The sequence below is a fragment of the Zalophus californianus genome, chromosome 2, assembly GCF_009762305.2.
Source record: "Zalophus californianus isolate mZalCal1 chromosome 2, mZalCal1.pri.v2, whole genome shotgun sequence".
NCBI classification, from domain to species: domain Eukaryota; kingdom Metazoa; phylum Chordata; class Mammalia; order Carnivora; family Otariidae; genus Zalophus; species Zalophus californianus.
Genome location: NC_045596.1, coordinates 125,122,637 through 125,138,549, shown reverse-complemented (window position 1 = coordinate 125,138,549; position 15,913 = coordinate 125,122,637). Strand labels below are relative to the sequence as shown.

At 36.2% G+C, this 15,913-nt stretch overlaps 1 protein-coding gene and 1 pseudogene across 3 annotated transcripts in view; both read left to right on the top strand.

Moving 5' to 3' along the window:
• The window catches only part of IQCM (IQ motif containing M), a 453,243-nt gene that overhangs the window by 262,739 nt on the left and 174,591 nt on the right, over window positions 1-15,913 (top strand). For all 3 annotated transcript variants that reach the window (XM_027599769.1, XM_027599770.2, XM_027599768.2), the window contains exon 11: window positions 9,535-9,679. In XM_027599769.1, the coding sequence (XP_027455570.1) occupies window positions 9,535-9,679 (145 nt within the window). The remainder of the gene's footprint in view (window positions 1-9,534; window positions 9,680-15,913) is intronic.
• On the top strand, window positions 5,336-5,453 carry LOC113926150 (annotated as a pseudogene).

The following is a 15,913-nucleotide window of genomic DNA, read 5'->3' as shown; positions in this document are numbered from 1 at the left end:
TTCCATTTCTTTGAAAAAAGTGGATGGTATTTTGATAGGGATTGCATTGAATGTGTAGATTGCTCTAGGTAGCATTGACATCTCCACAATATTGGTTCTTCCAATCCATGAGCATGGAACGTTTTTTCCATTTCTTTGTGTCTTCCTCAATTTCTTTCATGAGTATTTTATAGTTTTTTGAGTACAGATTCTTTGCCTCTTTGGTTAGATTTATTCCTAGGTATCTTATGGTTTTGGGTGCAATTGTAAATGGGATCAACTCCTTAATTTCTCTTTCTTCTGTCTTGTTGTTGGTGTATAGGAATGCCACTGATTTCTCTGCATTGATTTTATATCCTGCCACTTTACTGAATTCCTGTATGAGTTCTAGCAGTTTTGGGGTGGAGTCTTTTGGGTTTTCCACATAAAGTATCATATCATCTGCAAAGAGTGAGAGTTTTGACTTCTTCTTTGCTGATTTGGAAGCTTTGATTTCTTTTTGTTGTCTGATTGCTGTGGCTAGGACTTCTACTACTATGTTGAATAGCAGTGGTGATAGTGGACATCCCTGCCATGTTCCTGACCTTAGGGGGAAAGCTCTCAGCTTTTCCCCATTGAGAATGATATTCGCTGTGGGTTTTTCAAAGATGGCTTTTATGATATTGAGGTTTGTACCCTCTATCCCTATACTCTGAAGAGTTTTTATCAAGAAAGATGCTGTACTTTGTCACATGCTTTTTCTGCATCTATTGAGAGGATCCTATGGTTCTTGTTTTTTCTTTTATTAATGTATGGTATCACATTGATTGATTTGTGGTTGTTGAACCAACCTTGCAGCCCAGGAATAAATCCCACTTGGTCATGGTGAATAATCCTTTTAATGTACGGTTGGATCCTATTGGCTAGTATTTTGGTGAGAGTTTTTGCATCCTGGATGTATATATGTAAGTATATAATAGAGAATATATATTATATATCATATGTATACACATATATATGATTATGCATTTATATTATGATTTAATTTAATTATGGCATTTCCTGCTATTGAAGAGTCATCCATCACCTCTGGGAGAAAAATGAGCCTAGTAAACTTAAAGAGCAAGAATGGGTCCAAGATCATGGTGAAAAGGAGATACTGACAAGGAAAATGTTGAATTTCTATGTAGAGGTAGAATTTGAAATGAAAAGAATGGGATGCACGTTTAAAGAGTTGGAGCCAATATAAACTAGATTGTTGACTTTGATTTGGTTATAAAATTTGTTATGATCATTGATTTCTTTTTTATTCTATCACTGGTATGGGACTTTGTATGTTGATGGCTGCTCTGTTTGTATGGTTAATGTTGTCTTACGTGTTGTTGAACAGCTAGTTCAGCAGGCCTGTAATGCATACATTGTCAGGTTCCAGGACTGTGCCTATGTGCAAAGTTGTTGTTGGGGGAATTCTTGATAGATTTTCTGCTCTAGAGGCTGCATGGCAAATCACTGGATAATTGTCAGCACCATGGCAATCCCTCTGCTGGAAAACTCCCATAGTCATATTGTTTGGCTGCCACTTCAGAGCTTGTAGTTGTGGACAGTGTCTACTAGAATGTCACTTTGAATTACCTCAAGAGACTGTACAATTTCCATCATTTCCTGTGAAATACTCCCGTTTGGGTTTATTTCGAAATAATGGAGCAATACTGACCTATCATATCAGTCGTAAGGGTACCACAGAGATCGCTGTGTTTAACTATAAGCATCATTTATTTCCACCATTTGAAGTGTCCTTTTCCTTTTAAAAACTCTGTGTTGTTCATTTGCATGTGTTTTGGAATAAGTAATAGTGATCTAAAAAACCCCAGTAAAGGTTCAAAAACAATATTTTTTTCTCAATGTGATGCCTCTAAGATTTTACTTAATTTCAATATTTTTCTCTGAATATTCATAATTTAAATTTTTAAATTTCAGTCTTAAATTGATATATTCATTTGATATTTGCCCCAAATACTGAAACTCTAGGGCATTTGAATAGCTCGTGGTTCCAATAAGAAAGTGTTCAAAATTTTTTTTGAATAAATATTTGTTAAATAAATATACTTGGAATAGTTCTGGAAAAATCTGAGTTTTAGGTTACCATAACAGTATCCCATGCATAGGCCAGTGGTTTTTAACATTTTGGTCACAGAATCCTTTGAAAATTTGATAAAGTATGGATTTCCTCTCATTATCTCAAAACACAAAACAGAAACAATAAGAAAATCCTGAAGCCCATCCATGGTCCCCATGGCACAGTTGACATTGAACAGAAAAGTTAAAAATTTTTTTGATAACAGTTACTATGTATTGGATCCAGTTTCTTGCCTGGTGTGTGATCTCGTAGAGCATATAATCTGAAGAGGCATGCAGATAACTAAAAGAAGTCTTAGGTACTATTGGAGAACTTTGACCATTTAATCCAAAATGCGGTGTCTGGTGTGGGTGTTGGATAGTGCCAATACATTGAGATCCAGAAAATGAGGGGTAGTTATATTCTGTCAGGTAGACCGGTAGGCTGAGAGAGTTGTAGGCACAGTGAAAGACAATCAGTGACCGTAGGTGAGCTAGAACATTGAGGGGCTGAGAGTTGGTTGGGAGGATAGTGGCAGTAGAGGAAGCTGAGATAGCAGTCTGATTCAGCATGTTCTTAAAAGCCATGCTAAGGAGTTTATGCTTTTACTTAGTATATGGGAATGGATGACTTTAAAGCAGATCAGTGACATTTATAGATTTGCCTTTTAGAAAAATTTCTGACTCTGGGCAATGAATTGGGGGAAGAGGGTGAGAGAATTAGAGGGAGGACAACTAGTATGCTTTTTCAATAATTCGGTGTGTGATAATGGTGGCATGGGTTAGGGCTGGAGAAATGGAGCAGACGTAGGACATTGGGTTTGAATGGATTTGAAGATAAGGGAGATGGAGGAGTCAAGAACAGTTTCTCAGTTTTTGCGCATTTTGTCTTGGGCAACCTGGTGGGTGGTTGTGAAATACAGAATTTAAGAGGAAGAGCCAGTAGGAGAGGAGAGGAAAGAAAAAGAGATAGAGTCCAGTTTTCAACACTGACTTTGAACTACCCATGGTAAATCTTTGAGATGTCTGGGAGGCAGCTGAACGTATGGGTCTAAAACTCAGAAGGAAGATTGGGCTATAAGGAAACATTTAGTCTTCATCAATAGTTCTTAAATTCTTTTCTACCTTAACATACTTGAGGAAGACAATAAAATCTTCCCACTCATGAAAGTAGCCCCATTTAGCAGTGATTCTCATGTTACCTCTGAGAAAGCTCTTTACTCAGGTGACAGGATGGTTCTCTTCATTCAGGTCTGTGCTCATTGTTAATTATAAAAAAGCCTGCTCAATACTACCTTATAAAAAGTTATATCCAGTCTGGTCACTCCCTATTCTGTTTAAAAGACTTCAGACCATTTACTGCCACCCAACATATAGATATTTGTTTATTGGATTATTGTTCCTCCCATTACAATGTAACTCCCTGAGACAAGAATTTTGCCTTTTCTGTTCATTAATCTATTCACAAAGTCTAGAATAATTCCTGCTACATATTACGTTCCTAATTAATTAACTAAGTTATGTAAATTAAGTATACAAGTTAAAATAAATAAAATTTTCAACATGATGGAAGATGTATAATAGCATATTTGGATCAGAGGATGTGAAATTTGAAAAAATTTTTCCTAAATATTTTGATTTGGCTCCCTGACCAAGGATGGCTTCCTATACTCTGCCCCTGTCTGTAGATTTGAGATCATTATTAGTGATACTAACTGGAGCCATGGGAGTATTGTATTAAGAAAGAAGGTGGAGTCAGTAGTCTCCAATGCTGCTAGGAATGAAGTTAAGACAGAATTTTCTGTCTTTACAACAGTTAGTTCATGGATGACCTTGACAAGTTTCAGTGGAGTGATGTGTGGAAAGCAAAGAAGTGAAAACATCTAGAGTAGATAAATATGAGACACTATGAGCTTTAGGGCAGGATAGTTTACAATGGAAAAGTACATTTAAATGTTTATTGCAAAAATGAATAAGAGGGGAAGGTTGATGATATAAGAGAGATGAGAATAATCCATATTAGAAGGTTAAGAATATTGGAGGGAGTGTGTTTATAAGACACCTAAGGCTAATCCTGTCTTTACAACAGTTAGTTCATGGATGACCTTGATTAGCCTTAGGTAAGAGAGAACTATTTCTCTGTTGTAGGACCAAAGGATGTTGCTGAGTGTTTAGATTTGGTGATAGGAAGTTGAGATAACAATAATCTAATGCTTTCCCCTTGGTGAAGTAGGGAGCAAGGTCATTTGCTGAGAGTGAGCCTTTAGAAGGTGAGTTTGAATGTTTGAGGAGATTGAGTTTCTACAGAAAATGACAAAAATAGAGATGCCTAGAAAAACACAGGTGAATTTTCATGCCACTTTGAGAACCCAGGTGAGGTTGGTGACCAAGAATTGAAGTGGTACCCCTCCTTTAAGTTGTATAATTATCTTTACTAGCTATGAAAAGTAAGGCACAGAGAGTTAACAAAACTTGTCTAAAGTTACACCTCCAACCAGTGGCATAGCTGAATTTTGAGCATCAAACCTAAGTCTGCCTGGTTCCAGACAATTTAAAACATTAGACCATTCTGGTAATAACAGTATTCAATGATCATTGCAAAATGGTGGAGTCTTTTCTCAGGTCAGGCTCAATATAGACATTGAAATGTCTTGCCAAAAGCCAAAATTAGATTAAAACTCCATTCTGACATTGTAGAGCCAGTTGGGGTGTGCTCACATCAGGAAGATGATGCAGAGAGCCCCAGTTGTATTGATATAAAGGAGCACCAATTGTGTGGCAATCAGAAACTGCTACTTAAATTTTGCAGAGATGCATGGGAGTAAGACAAGATTCCGTGATACTGCTGACCAAGAATGTGTACTCACAGTCTTTATACTAAGCAATTAGAGGTAGAAAAATTAAGCATGTGCTTCAGGTATATTATAATCATTCTGACTAAGATCAAAGTGAGTGGCAGCTGACACAGAAAAGAGGCCTGAAGAGAGAAGAACCCAACCCAGGAGAGAAACATTTGCTTTAGCCACATGTGTGTGTCTAAGGGCTTCACTAATTCTTTAGTGGGTGGGGAAGTGAAGCTTGTGTACTTGTTAAATATGTTTATGTATGTGTGTGTAAGATAACAATTCAGAATATTCAATCCTTATTTCATTGGGTTTTAGCTTAGGTTTAAAAGCCTAAACTAGGTTTTAAAAACCCAGTTTTAGGTTTAAAAACATTTTCCTGCTTTAATAAGGTTTTTTTGTATAAAGACCCTTTTTGGATAGCTTCTTGGCCTTTTGGCTAAGATCAAATGTAGTATCTTTTCTTATCAGTTTAAAGACCCTTTTGGATAATGTCATATGTAAGTGTTTAGACAAGGTTAGACTCAGTTAATATATGTGGGCAAGTTATCTGCTTATATGTCTAAAAATCATTTTTAAAAAGTTAAAAAGTCAAACTGTAGTAAAACATTTGATATTGCCCCAGTGTTAAAAAAAAAAAAACTCAACATGTAAAGATCTATTATAAATTGATAAGAAACACACTACAATAATAAGAGAAGAAATAGGTAGAAGACATGAACTAGTACTTTACTGTAGGAGAAGCATAAATGGCAAATAAATAGGAAAAGAGAGCACTCTACCTTGTAATAAAGAAATTAAGCCCCACTAAGTGTCATAAGGTAGTGGAATTCTCCAAACAAGGAATCCATTCATTACTTTTTTGAAACAAGACATGACCATATCAAACAAAAGGCAGGCTAAAAATGCATACTAGAAAAATTTTTAAACATTGATGTGTACTAAGTATGATACATTTACCCTTTAAATCAACATGGATTGGAAAATTATAATTACTAATTTGCAGTGAGTCTTTTATATTCCAATACTGTTTTTGTAAACATCAATTTGTACATTTTTCTAATTCTGTCCTCAGAAATGTTTAGAAATATGATGAAAGATTTACATACGTAGATGTACATAGCACCATAATGGAGGCATATTTCCATGAAGAAGACTAGCAGAGAGGCACGCTGTCGGAAGAACCATGCAGATGGACCCTTATAGTTTTCTCCTGCTCAACTTCTTAAACATGAAAACCTAGATAACCTTCTGAAAGCCTCAGATCTGAGAAGGAGGCCCTCACAAGACAGGCTGTGTTCCCAAAAGAGGATTTATTAAATTTGAAGGGAAAGACACTGCAGCTGAGTTTGATGGCTGCCTAATGCCCTGTTCTCTTAGCAAATGTCATCATCCATTTCAGAAAGGCACTCCAACCAGGGCCCTTTTGACTCTTGTTCTAAGGGCACAATGAGAACATTGCTCGATTCTTAATTATAAGTAAAAGAAACCTACTAAGAGATTTAAGCAGAAAGATATTGAGTAGAATATTGGGCAGAGGTCTGGAGAACTAAGTTCTGAAATGTAAAAGTATGATGAAGGCTAGATAGCTCTCAGGCCTCCAACCACATCCTACATAGAAAGAGTCTAATGCAGATACTGAATCCTGGGTATTCCTGCCTCCACGAGTGCTGCCCTTGAAAAATGGGTATTGCTACCACAGTTACTGTACCACACAAATAGATTTACCACTGTTTGTCTTCAAAGCATTACTAGTTTCAATTAAAAAGTCTGGTGCTGATTTAGATAATGAACACAGCTTCAACAGAGGAAACTTGGGTCATTAGTATCTGATGTGTGGCTTCAAATTGTGGGAGGTTTGTTCTGCCTCCCACTAAAATTCATATGTTAGGGAATGCTCTACCAGTGTTACCAGTGTGACCAATTCATTAATTTTTCTAAAAGCGACAAGAGCCTATTGACTAGAAGGCAGATTAAAAACAAACATTGAGAAATGTTATTAAATGTTGAAGGAAATGTATTAGGAAAGAAATCAAAACAAACAAATGGTGTTGGGAATATTGGACAGCCACATGCAGAAGAATGAAACTGGACCATTTCCTTACACCACACACAAAAATAGACTCAAAATGGTTGAAAGACCTAAATGTGAGACAGGAGTCCATCAACATCCTAAAGGAGAACACAGGCAGCAACTTCTTCGACCTCAGCCACAGCAACTTCCTAGAAACATCACCAAAGGCACGGGAAGCAAGGGCAAAAATGAACTATTGGGACTTCATCAAGATAAAAAGCTTTTGCACAGCAAAAGAAACAGTCAACAAAACCAAAAGACAACCGACAGAATGGGAGAAGATATTTGCAGATGACATATCAGATAAAGGGCTAGTATCCAAAATCTATAAAGAACTTATTAAACTCAACACCCAAAGAACAATGATCCAATCAAGAAATGGACAGAAGACACGAACAGACATTTTTCCAAAGAAGACATCCAAATGGCCAACAGACACATGAAAAAGTGCTCAGCATCGCTCAGCATCAGGGAAATCCAAGTCAAAACCTCAATGAGATACCACCTCATACCAGTCAGAATGGCTAAACTTAACAAGTCAGGAAACGACAGATGTTGGCGGGGATGTGGAGAAAGGGGCTCTTACGCTGTTGGTGGGAATGTAAGCTGGTGCCGCCACTCTGGAAAACAGTATGGAGTTTCTTCAAAAAGTTGAAAATAGAGCTACCATATGACCCAGCAATTGCACTACAGGGTATTTACCCCAAAGATACAAATGTAGGGATCTGAAGGGGTATGTGCACCCCGATGTTTATAGCAGCAATGTCCACAATAGCCAAACTATGGAAAGAGTGAAGATGTCTATCGACAGATGAATGGATAAAGAAGAAGTGGTATATTCATACAATGGGATATTATGCAGCCATCAAAAGGAATGAAATCTTGCCATTTGCAACAATGTGGATGGAACTGGAGGGTATTATGCTGAGCGAAATAAGTCAATCAGAGAAAGACATGTATCATATGACCTCACTGAGATGAGGAATTCTTAATCTCAGGAAACAAACTGAGGATTGCTGGAGTGGTGGGGGGTGGGAGGGATGGGGTGGCTGGGTGATAGACATTGGGGAGGGTATGTGCTATGGTGAGCACTGTGAATTGTGCAAGACTGTTGAATCACAGACCTGTACCTCTGAAACGAATAATATATTATATGTTAAAATAAAAAGAAGATAGCAGGAAGGGAAGAATGAAGGGGGGGGAATCACAGGGGGAGACAAACCATGAAAGACTGTGGACTCTGAGAAACAAACAGGGTTCTAGAGAGGAGGGGGTTGGGAGGATGGATTAGCCTGGTGATGGGTATTAAAGAGGGCACATACTGCATGGAGCACTGAGTGTTATACGCAAACAATGAATCATGGAACACTACATCAAAAACTAATGATGTAATGTATGGTGACTAACATAACATAATAATAAAAAAAATTCATAGAATGAATGAAAAACACTAAATTTAAATAAATTAAGAGGAATATAATGTATAATTAAAAGTATGTGCCCTGGAGTGTCCCTGTTTTGGTTTCAAAACCAATTCTGCAACTTGCTAACTTACTAGCTACTGCAACTAACCACCCAATAACTGGGAAAGTTATTTAAAGATTTTTTGCCTCAGTTTTTTCACTTGTAAAATGGTACACAAAGCACATCAAAAGAAAGATGACGCAGATAAAAATTCATGGACTTAAATACATTCTTAAAAAAATAATGAAAATAGATGAATTAAGTCTTTAAAAAGTCACGAACAGGAACACAATCCTTTAAAAAGGAATTAATAATGATAAGTAGAGAAATTAATGAGCTAGTAAATGTAAAATGTAAAAATAATTGAATTGGTAAATAAAATGGAAATGTTTATTTAGAAAAGAAAAAACACTTGAAATAGATTAATTTTTACACTTTAATTTTTAAAGCCTATTGTAATAGAATGTAGAAAATCTATATACACACACACATATCTATATACACACACACATATATATATAAACATAGTTAAAAGGCAAACTGATAAAATAAAGTTTGTAAATATGCTGAAAAGGATTAATTTAACAGAGTTTTAGAAATCAGCTTGAAAAACATGTGAAGTCCAGTAAAAAATAAGTAAAAGACAATTTTCAAAAGAAAGAAAATAAATAAGGATTTGAGCACCCCTAGTGAATAGCTTAGGCAATAATCACCATTACAGAATAATGCCTTAATAAAACTTTTTTTTTTCTGGCCAAGTGGGTTACATACCTATTATAGAAATCTAGATGCCAACCTAGGAAGCTTCCATGAAAATATCCATCATTGAAAACTCTGCTATGGAAATTATGGGTATCTGATGACAAAGCTTCTCATACTGAGGCTCTCTGAACTTCAAGGAGATTACCCTCTTCTACAGTGCATGTGTTTAGCCAACCTATGCAATAAACATTAATAAATACATCCATAATTTAAGAAACTGAGTGAAATAGATGGAATGAAAAGGGCAAAATCAGATTAAATATATATAGAAGAAATATGTAAATATGGGGCTTTACTGTCTATATTTCTGTTTTATAGGCTTTGTCTCATGGACCAAATTTGAGAGCAGTTATAAACATGTATTGTAGACAGATCCATCGTGTTAAATATCGACTTGGTCTTTGGAGGACAAGACAAATTATAAACTTTGTAGAACTAGAGGAATGGATGGACAGAAAAAAGTGTAAGTGATACCGTCATTTCTGGTTTGATTTTAAATTTGGAAGTGATTTAACCATTGGAATTTTATATATAATTTACATGCGATTACCCCTAGACACCACAGGTAAATCTATTTTATATTGCTGAAATCTATTTGCATTTAATTTATTTAAAAAATTTTTTTAAAAAGTTTTATTTAAATTCCAGTTAGTTAACATACAGTATAATATTAGTTTCAGGTGTGCAATATGGTGATTCAATACTTCCATACAACATTCGGTGGCTATTTGCATTTTAAAGTGATGTATATTTGATTTAATTTATTAGGATCCTGTGTTTATAAGCAAGAGAAAACCCATTCTAGTTAACCAAAGCAAAAAGGAAATTTAAAAGAAAAATATAGGAAAAGTAGCTAAAGAATCAGATTTCACACAGAACTCAAAACAGAGCTACTTCAGGGTGCCTGGGTGGCTCAGTTGGTTAAGCATATGCCTTCTGCCCAGGTCATGATCCTAGGGTCCTGGGATCGAGCCCCACATCCAGCTCTCTGCTCAGTGGGGAGTCTGCTTCTCCCTCCCTCTGCCCCTCCCCCCGCTCATGCTCTCTCTCTCTCTCATGCTCTTTCTCTCTCAAATGAATAAATAAATAAAATCTTAAAACAAAACAAAAACCCAAAACAAAAAACAAAAAACAGTGCTATTTCAGAGATTTAGAGATCAAAAAAGAAAAATCTCTTTTTGCCTTTGAGAGATAGATAAGCTGTTATCACTTTAAGACTTTTTTGTTTCTATGCTTTAAATTCAAATTCCAAGGAGAGAGCATCTGATTGGTTTAATTTGAATCATGAGTCCAACACTCTGCCATGGGAGGACAGAGAACTTTGTCTGAGAGTTGGACAGAAGCTCTATCCATTGGAGGAGGAATAGCTCCCCAAAGTAAAACTGCATATTGCTAACATAAGAATAGCTAATGGACACCTAGCAGACTAAATAGAAATCCATTATGTATGTGTTGCTTGTTAGTGTTGAAATTCTGTTCACAGAACAATTTCCCTAATATATATCTTAGCTTTCAGAGAGCCTGATTCCTATCATATTTAATTCAATTATATTCCTATTATATTCCTATTAAATTTAATGAATTTACATTGTTTAGGATTAGGATGGAGATTATAGCTAGTGTCTTGATTAAAAAAATAATAAATGAGGACTTCTTGTTTCTGGTTCCACATGTAAGGAGCTTGGAAATCTCCACTCCATCTTTTTAAAAAAATTTTTTATTGTTATGTTAATCACCATACATTACATCATTAGTTTTTGATGTAGTGTTCCATGATTCATTGTTTGTGCATAACACCCAGTTCTCCACGCAGAACGTGCCCTCTTTAATACCCATCACCAGGCTAACCCATACCCCCATCCGCCTCCCCTCTAGAACCCTCAGTTTGTTTTTCAGAGTCCATCGTCTCTCATGGTTGGTCTCCCCCTCCGATTTCCCCCCCTTCATTTTTCCCCTCCTGCTATCTTCTTTTTTTTTTCTTAACATATATTGCATTATTTGCTTCAGAGGTACAGATCTGTGATTCAACAGTCTTGCACAATTCACAGCACTCGCCATAGCACATACCCTCCCCAATGTCTATCACCCAGCCACCCCATCCCTCCCACCCCCCTACCACTCCAGCAACCCTCAGTTTGTTTCCTGAGATTAAGAATTCCTAATATCAGTGAGGTCATATGATACATGTCTTTCTCTGATTGACTTATTTCACTCAGCATAACACCCTCCAGTTCCATCCACGTCGTTGCAAATGGCAAGATCTCATTCCTTTTGATGGCTGCATAATATTCCATTGTGTATATACACCACATCTTCTTTATCCATTCATCTGTCAATGGACATCTTGGCTCTTTCCACAGTTTGGCTATTGTGGACATTGTTGCTATGAACATCGGGGTGCACGTACCCCTTCGGATCCCTACATTTGTATCTTTGTGGTAAATACCCAGTAGTGCAATTGCTGGATCGTAAGGTAGCTCTATTTTCAACTGTTTGAGGAACCTCCATACTGTTTTCCAGAGTGGTTGCACCAACTTGCATTCCCACCAACAGTGTAGGAGGGTTCCCCTTTCTCTGCATCCCTGCCAACATCTGTCGTTTCCTGACTTGTTAATTTTAGCCATTCTGACTGGTGTGAGGTGGTATCTCATTGAGGTTTTGATTTTCTCCACTCCATCTTAACAATAAATAAAAAAGCTGAACAGACTAAAAATTTTACGGTTTTTCATGGGTCGATAAGAGAAGAGAAGCCACAGGGCAAAAAACTGCCCCCAAGATTAAAGAGACAGTCACATAAATACAGGGAGTTGCAGCTTCCCAGAGCAGAGACTCATGAGTAGAAATGGATGTGGGAGGAAACAAGTGTTGGCAAGGATGTGGAGAAAAAGGAACTCTCATGCACTATTGTTGGGAATGCAAACTGGTGCAGCTGCTGTGGAAAACAACATGGAGGTGCCTCAGAAAATTAAAAATTGAACTATCCTACAATCCAGTAATCACACTACTGGGTATTTACCCAAAGAATATGAAAACACTAATTCAAAAATATATATTCATCCATATACTTATTGTAGCATTATTTACAATAGCCAAATTATGGAAGCAATGCAAGTGACCATTGATAAATGAATGGATAAAGAAGAAGTGGTATATATACACTGTGGAATATTACTCAGCCATAAAAAAGGAATGAAATCATGCCATTTGCAACAACATGGTTGGATTTAGAGTAAATGCCAAGTAAATAAGTCAGTCAGAGAAAGAAAAATACCATATGATTTTACTCATACGTGGAATTTAATAAAACAAATAAGTAAAGAAAAAAGAGAAAAACCAAAACCAGACTATTTAGAGAACAAACTGGTGGTTACCAGAGGGGAAGTGGGTGAGGGGATGGGTGAAATAGGTGAAAAGGATCAAGAGTACACTTATCACGATGAGCACTGAGTAATGTAGAGAATTGTTGAATCACTATATTGTACATCTGAAACAAATGTAACACTGTATGTTAACTATACTGGAATTAAAGTAAAAAAAAAAAGAAATTGATGTGAGAACCAGTGCCAGGCAGGAAAATTGAACTGTCATTGACAATAGCTAGAAGCTCAGTGTGACAATTCAGAGAGTTAAAAACTCCAGGAGGACTCAGTCATAAGACCACCACAGTATGGTGATATTTACTTCCAGGAGCTTGACCATATTCCCACAGTAAATGTCAGAGAAAGGGAACCATTTTGAAATTTCCCAGAGCACACTCTTCTTAGGAAGGCCTACCTTAAGAGGAAATTAGTCAACCAGAGTCTAGCCTACTGGGTTTTTTTCAGAACTTAACTGACTTGGTGAAGAGAAATACCCAATTTCAGTCCACTTTGGCCATGCTGTCCCACCTATAGGGGGAAAGAAAAAACCGAGAAACACTTGTATAGTTCACAGTTCAGAGACATAGCACAGGGTCACTAAGAGACTACATCCTAATCATAGGTCTATAGAACAGTTCCTCCTATACCTTATTACCACATTACTAAAGGTCCATTTACAACAGTCCCTTTTGCCTGTTATCATGTCTGGCTATCAAGAAAAAATTGTAAAGTGTACAAAAAGGCAAAAAGCACAGTTTGAATAGACAAAGTAAACATCAGAACCGGACATGGTGGGGATGTTGGAATTATCAGACCAGAGCTTTAAAACCACTATGATTAATACGCTACAGGCTCTAAAGGATAAAGTAGACAGCATGCAAAAACAAGTGGGTGATGTAAGCAGAGAGATGGAAATCCTAAGAAAGAACCACAAAGAATGCTAGAGATAACACTGTAATAGAAATGAGGAATGCCTTTGATGTGCTTATTAGTAAATTGGACATGACTGAGGAAAGACTGTCTGAGCTAGAGGATAAATCAGTAGAATCCATGAAAACCAAAAAGCTAAGAGAACAAACACTGAAAAAAAAAAAAACACAAAACCTGAACAATATATTCAGGGGCTATGGGACAACTACAAAAAGAATAATATAAGGATAATGGGAATACCAGAAGGAGAAGAAAGAGAGAAAATAACAGAACAAATATCTAAAACGATAATGAGGGAGAATTTCCCCAAATTATTCTTGGACACTGAACCACAGATTCAAGAATCTCAGAGAACACCAAGCAGAATAAATTCTTAAAACTACACATTTTGGTGTAGACATTATCATCTTCAAACTACAGAAAATCAAAGATAAAAAAAAAAATCCTGAAAGAAACCAGATGGAAAAACACCTTGCCTATAGAGGAAGAAAGATAAGAATTATATGCAATCTATTAGAAACCATACAAGCAAGAAGAAGGGCGTGAAATATTTAAAGTGGTGGGAGAAAAAAAAACTGCCTAAGAAGAAAAGAACAAGGACACACATTACTAATATCAGAAAAAGGGGATACTTCTATAGATACTTTGGACATTAAAAGGAAAATAAAGGAATACTATGAACAACTCTACGCTCACAAATTTAATATACTAGATGAAGTGGACCAATTCCTTGAAAGACACAATCTGCTAAAACTCAAACAAGAAGAAAGAGACAGTCTGAATAGGCCTATGTCTATTAAAGAAATTGAGTTGATAATTAATAACCTTCCAAAATAGAAAGCACCAGGCCCAGATGGCTCCACTGGTGAATTCTACCAAACATTTAAGGAAGAAATTATACCAATTCTTTATAATCTTTTAAATATTTATTTATTTATTTATTTATTTATTTATTTATTTGAGAGAGAGAGAAAACGTGAGCAGGAAGGGAGGGGCAGAGAGAGAATCTTAGCAGGCTCCATGCCCAATGTGGAGCCCGACATAGGGCCCTATCTCATGACCCTGAGATCATGACTTCAGCCAAATTCAAGAGTTGGACGCTTAACTGACTGAATCACCCAGGTTCCCCAATTCCTTACAATCTTTTTCAGTGTTTAGAAGCAGAGGGAATACTTCCTAACTCATCCTATCGGGCTAGCATAGACCTAACACCAAAAATAGACAAAGATAAGAAAACTACAGACCAAAATCTCTCTAAATATAGATGCAAAATCCTCAATAAAATAGTAGCAAATCAAATCCAAAAAAGTATAAAAAGTATTATATACCACCACCAAATGGAATTTATCCCAGGTATGCAAGGCTGGCTCAGGATTTGAAAATCAATTAATGTAATCCATCATATCAACAGGCTAAAAATGAAAAACCACATGGTCATATCAATAGGAACAGAAAAAGCATTTGACAAAATCCAATATCCATTTGTAATATAAAATCTCAGTAAACTAGGGATGGAGAAGAACTTTCTCAACTTAATAGACTATCTACAACAACCCTACAGCTAATATCATACTTGATGATAAGTAATTTTAAACTTCCCCACTAAGATCAGGTACAAGGATGTCTTCTCTCACTACTCCTTTCCACACCATACTAGAAGTCCTTGATAATGCAATAAGATAATAAAAGGACATAAAAGGCATACAGATTGGGAAGGAAGAAATAAAACTGTCTTTGTTCATATGATTGTTATGTGTGGAAAACCTGAAAATTGACTAAACCTCCTGGAACTAATAAGTGATTACAGCAACATGGCAGGATACAAGATTAATATCCCAAAGTTAATTGTTTACTTTTATTCCAACAATGAACAAATGGACTTTGAAATTAAACAATAACATTTACATTAACACCCCAAAATGAAATATTTAGGTATAAATGTAACAAAATATGTACAAGGTCTCTATGAGGAAAACTCCAAAACTCTGATAAGCAAATTCAAAGAACTGAATAAATGGATAGATATTCCATGTTCATGGGTAGGAAGACTCAATATTGTCAGAAAGTCAGTTCTTCTTAATTTGATTTATAGATTTAGTGAAATCCCATTCAGAATCCCAGCAAGTTACTTTGTGGATTTTGACAAACTGATTCTGAAGTTTATATGGAGAGGCAAAAGTCAAGAATAGACAACACAATATTGAAGGAGAAGAACAAAGTTGGAGGACTGATGCTACCCAGCTTCAAGACCTACTTATAAAGCTATAATTTTCAAAACAGTGTGGTATTGGTGAAAGAATAGACAATAGATCAGTGGAACAGAATAGAGAGCCCAGAAACAGGCCCCCATAAATATAGCCAAGCAGTCTTTGACAAATGAGCAAAAGAAATACAATAGAGCAAAGATA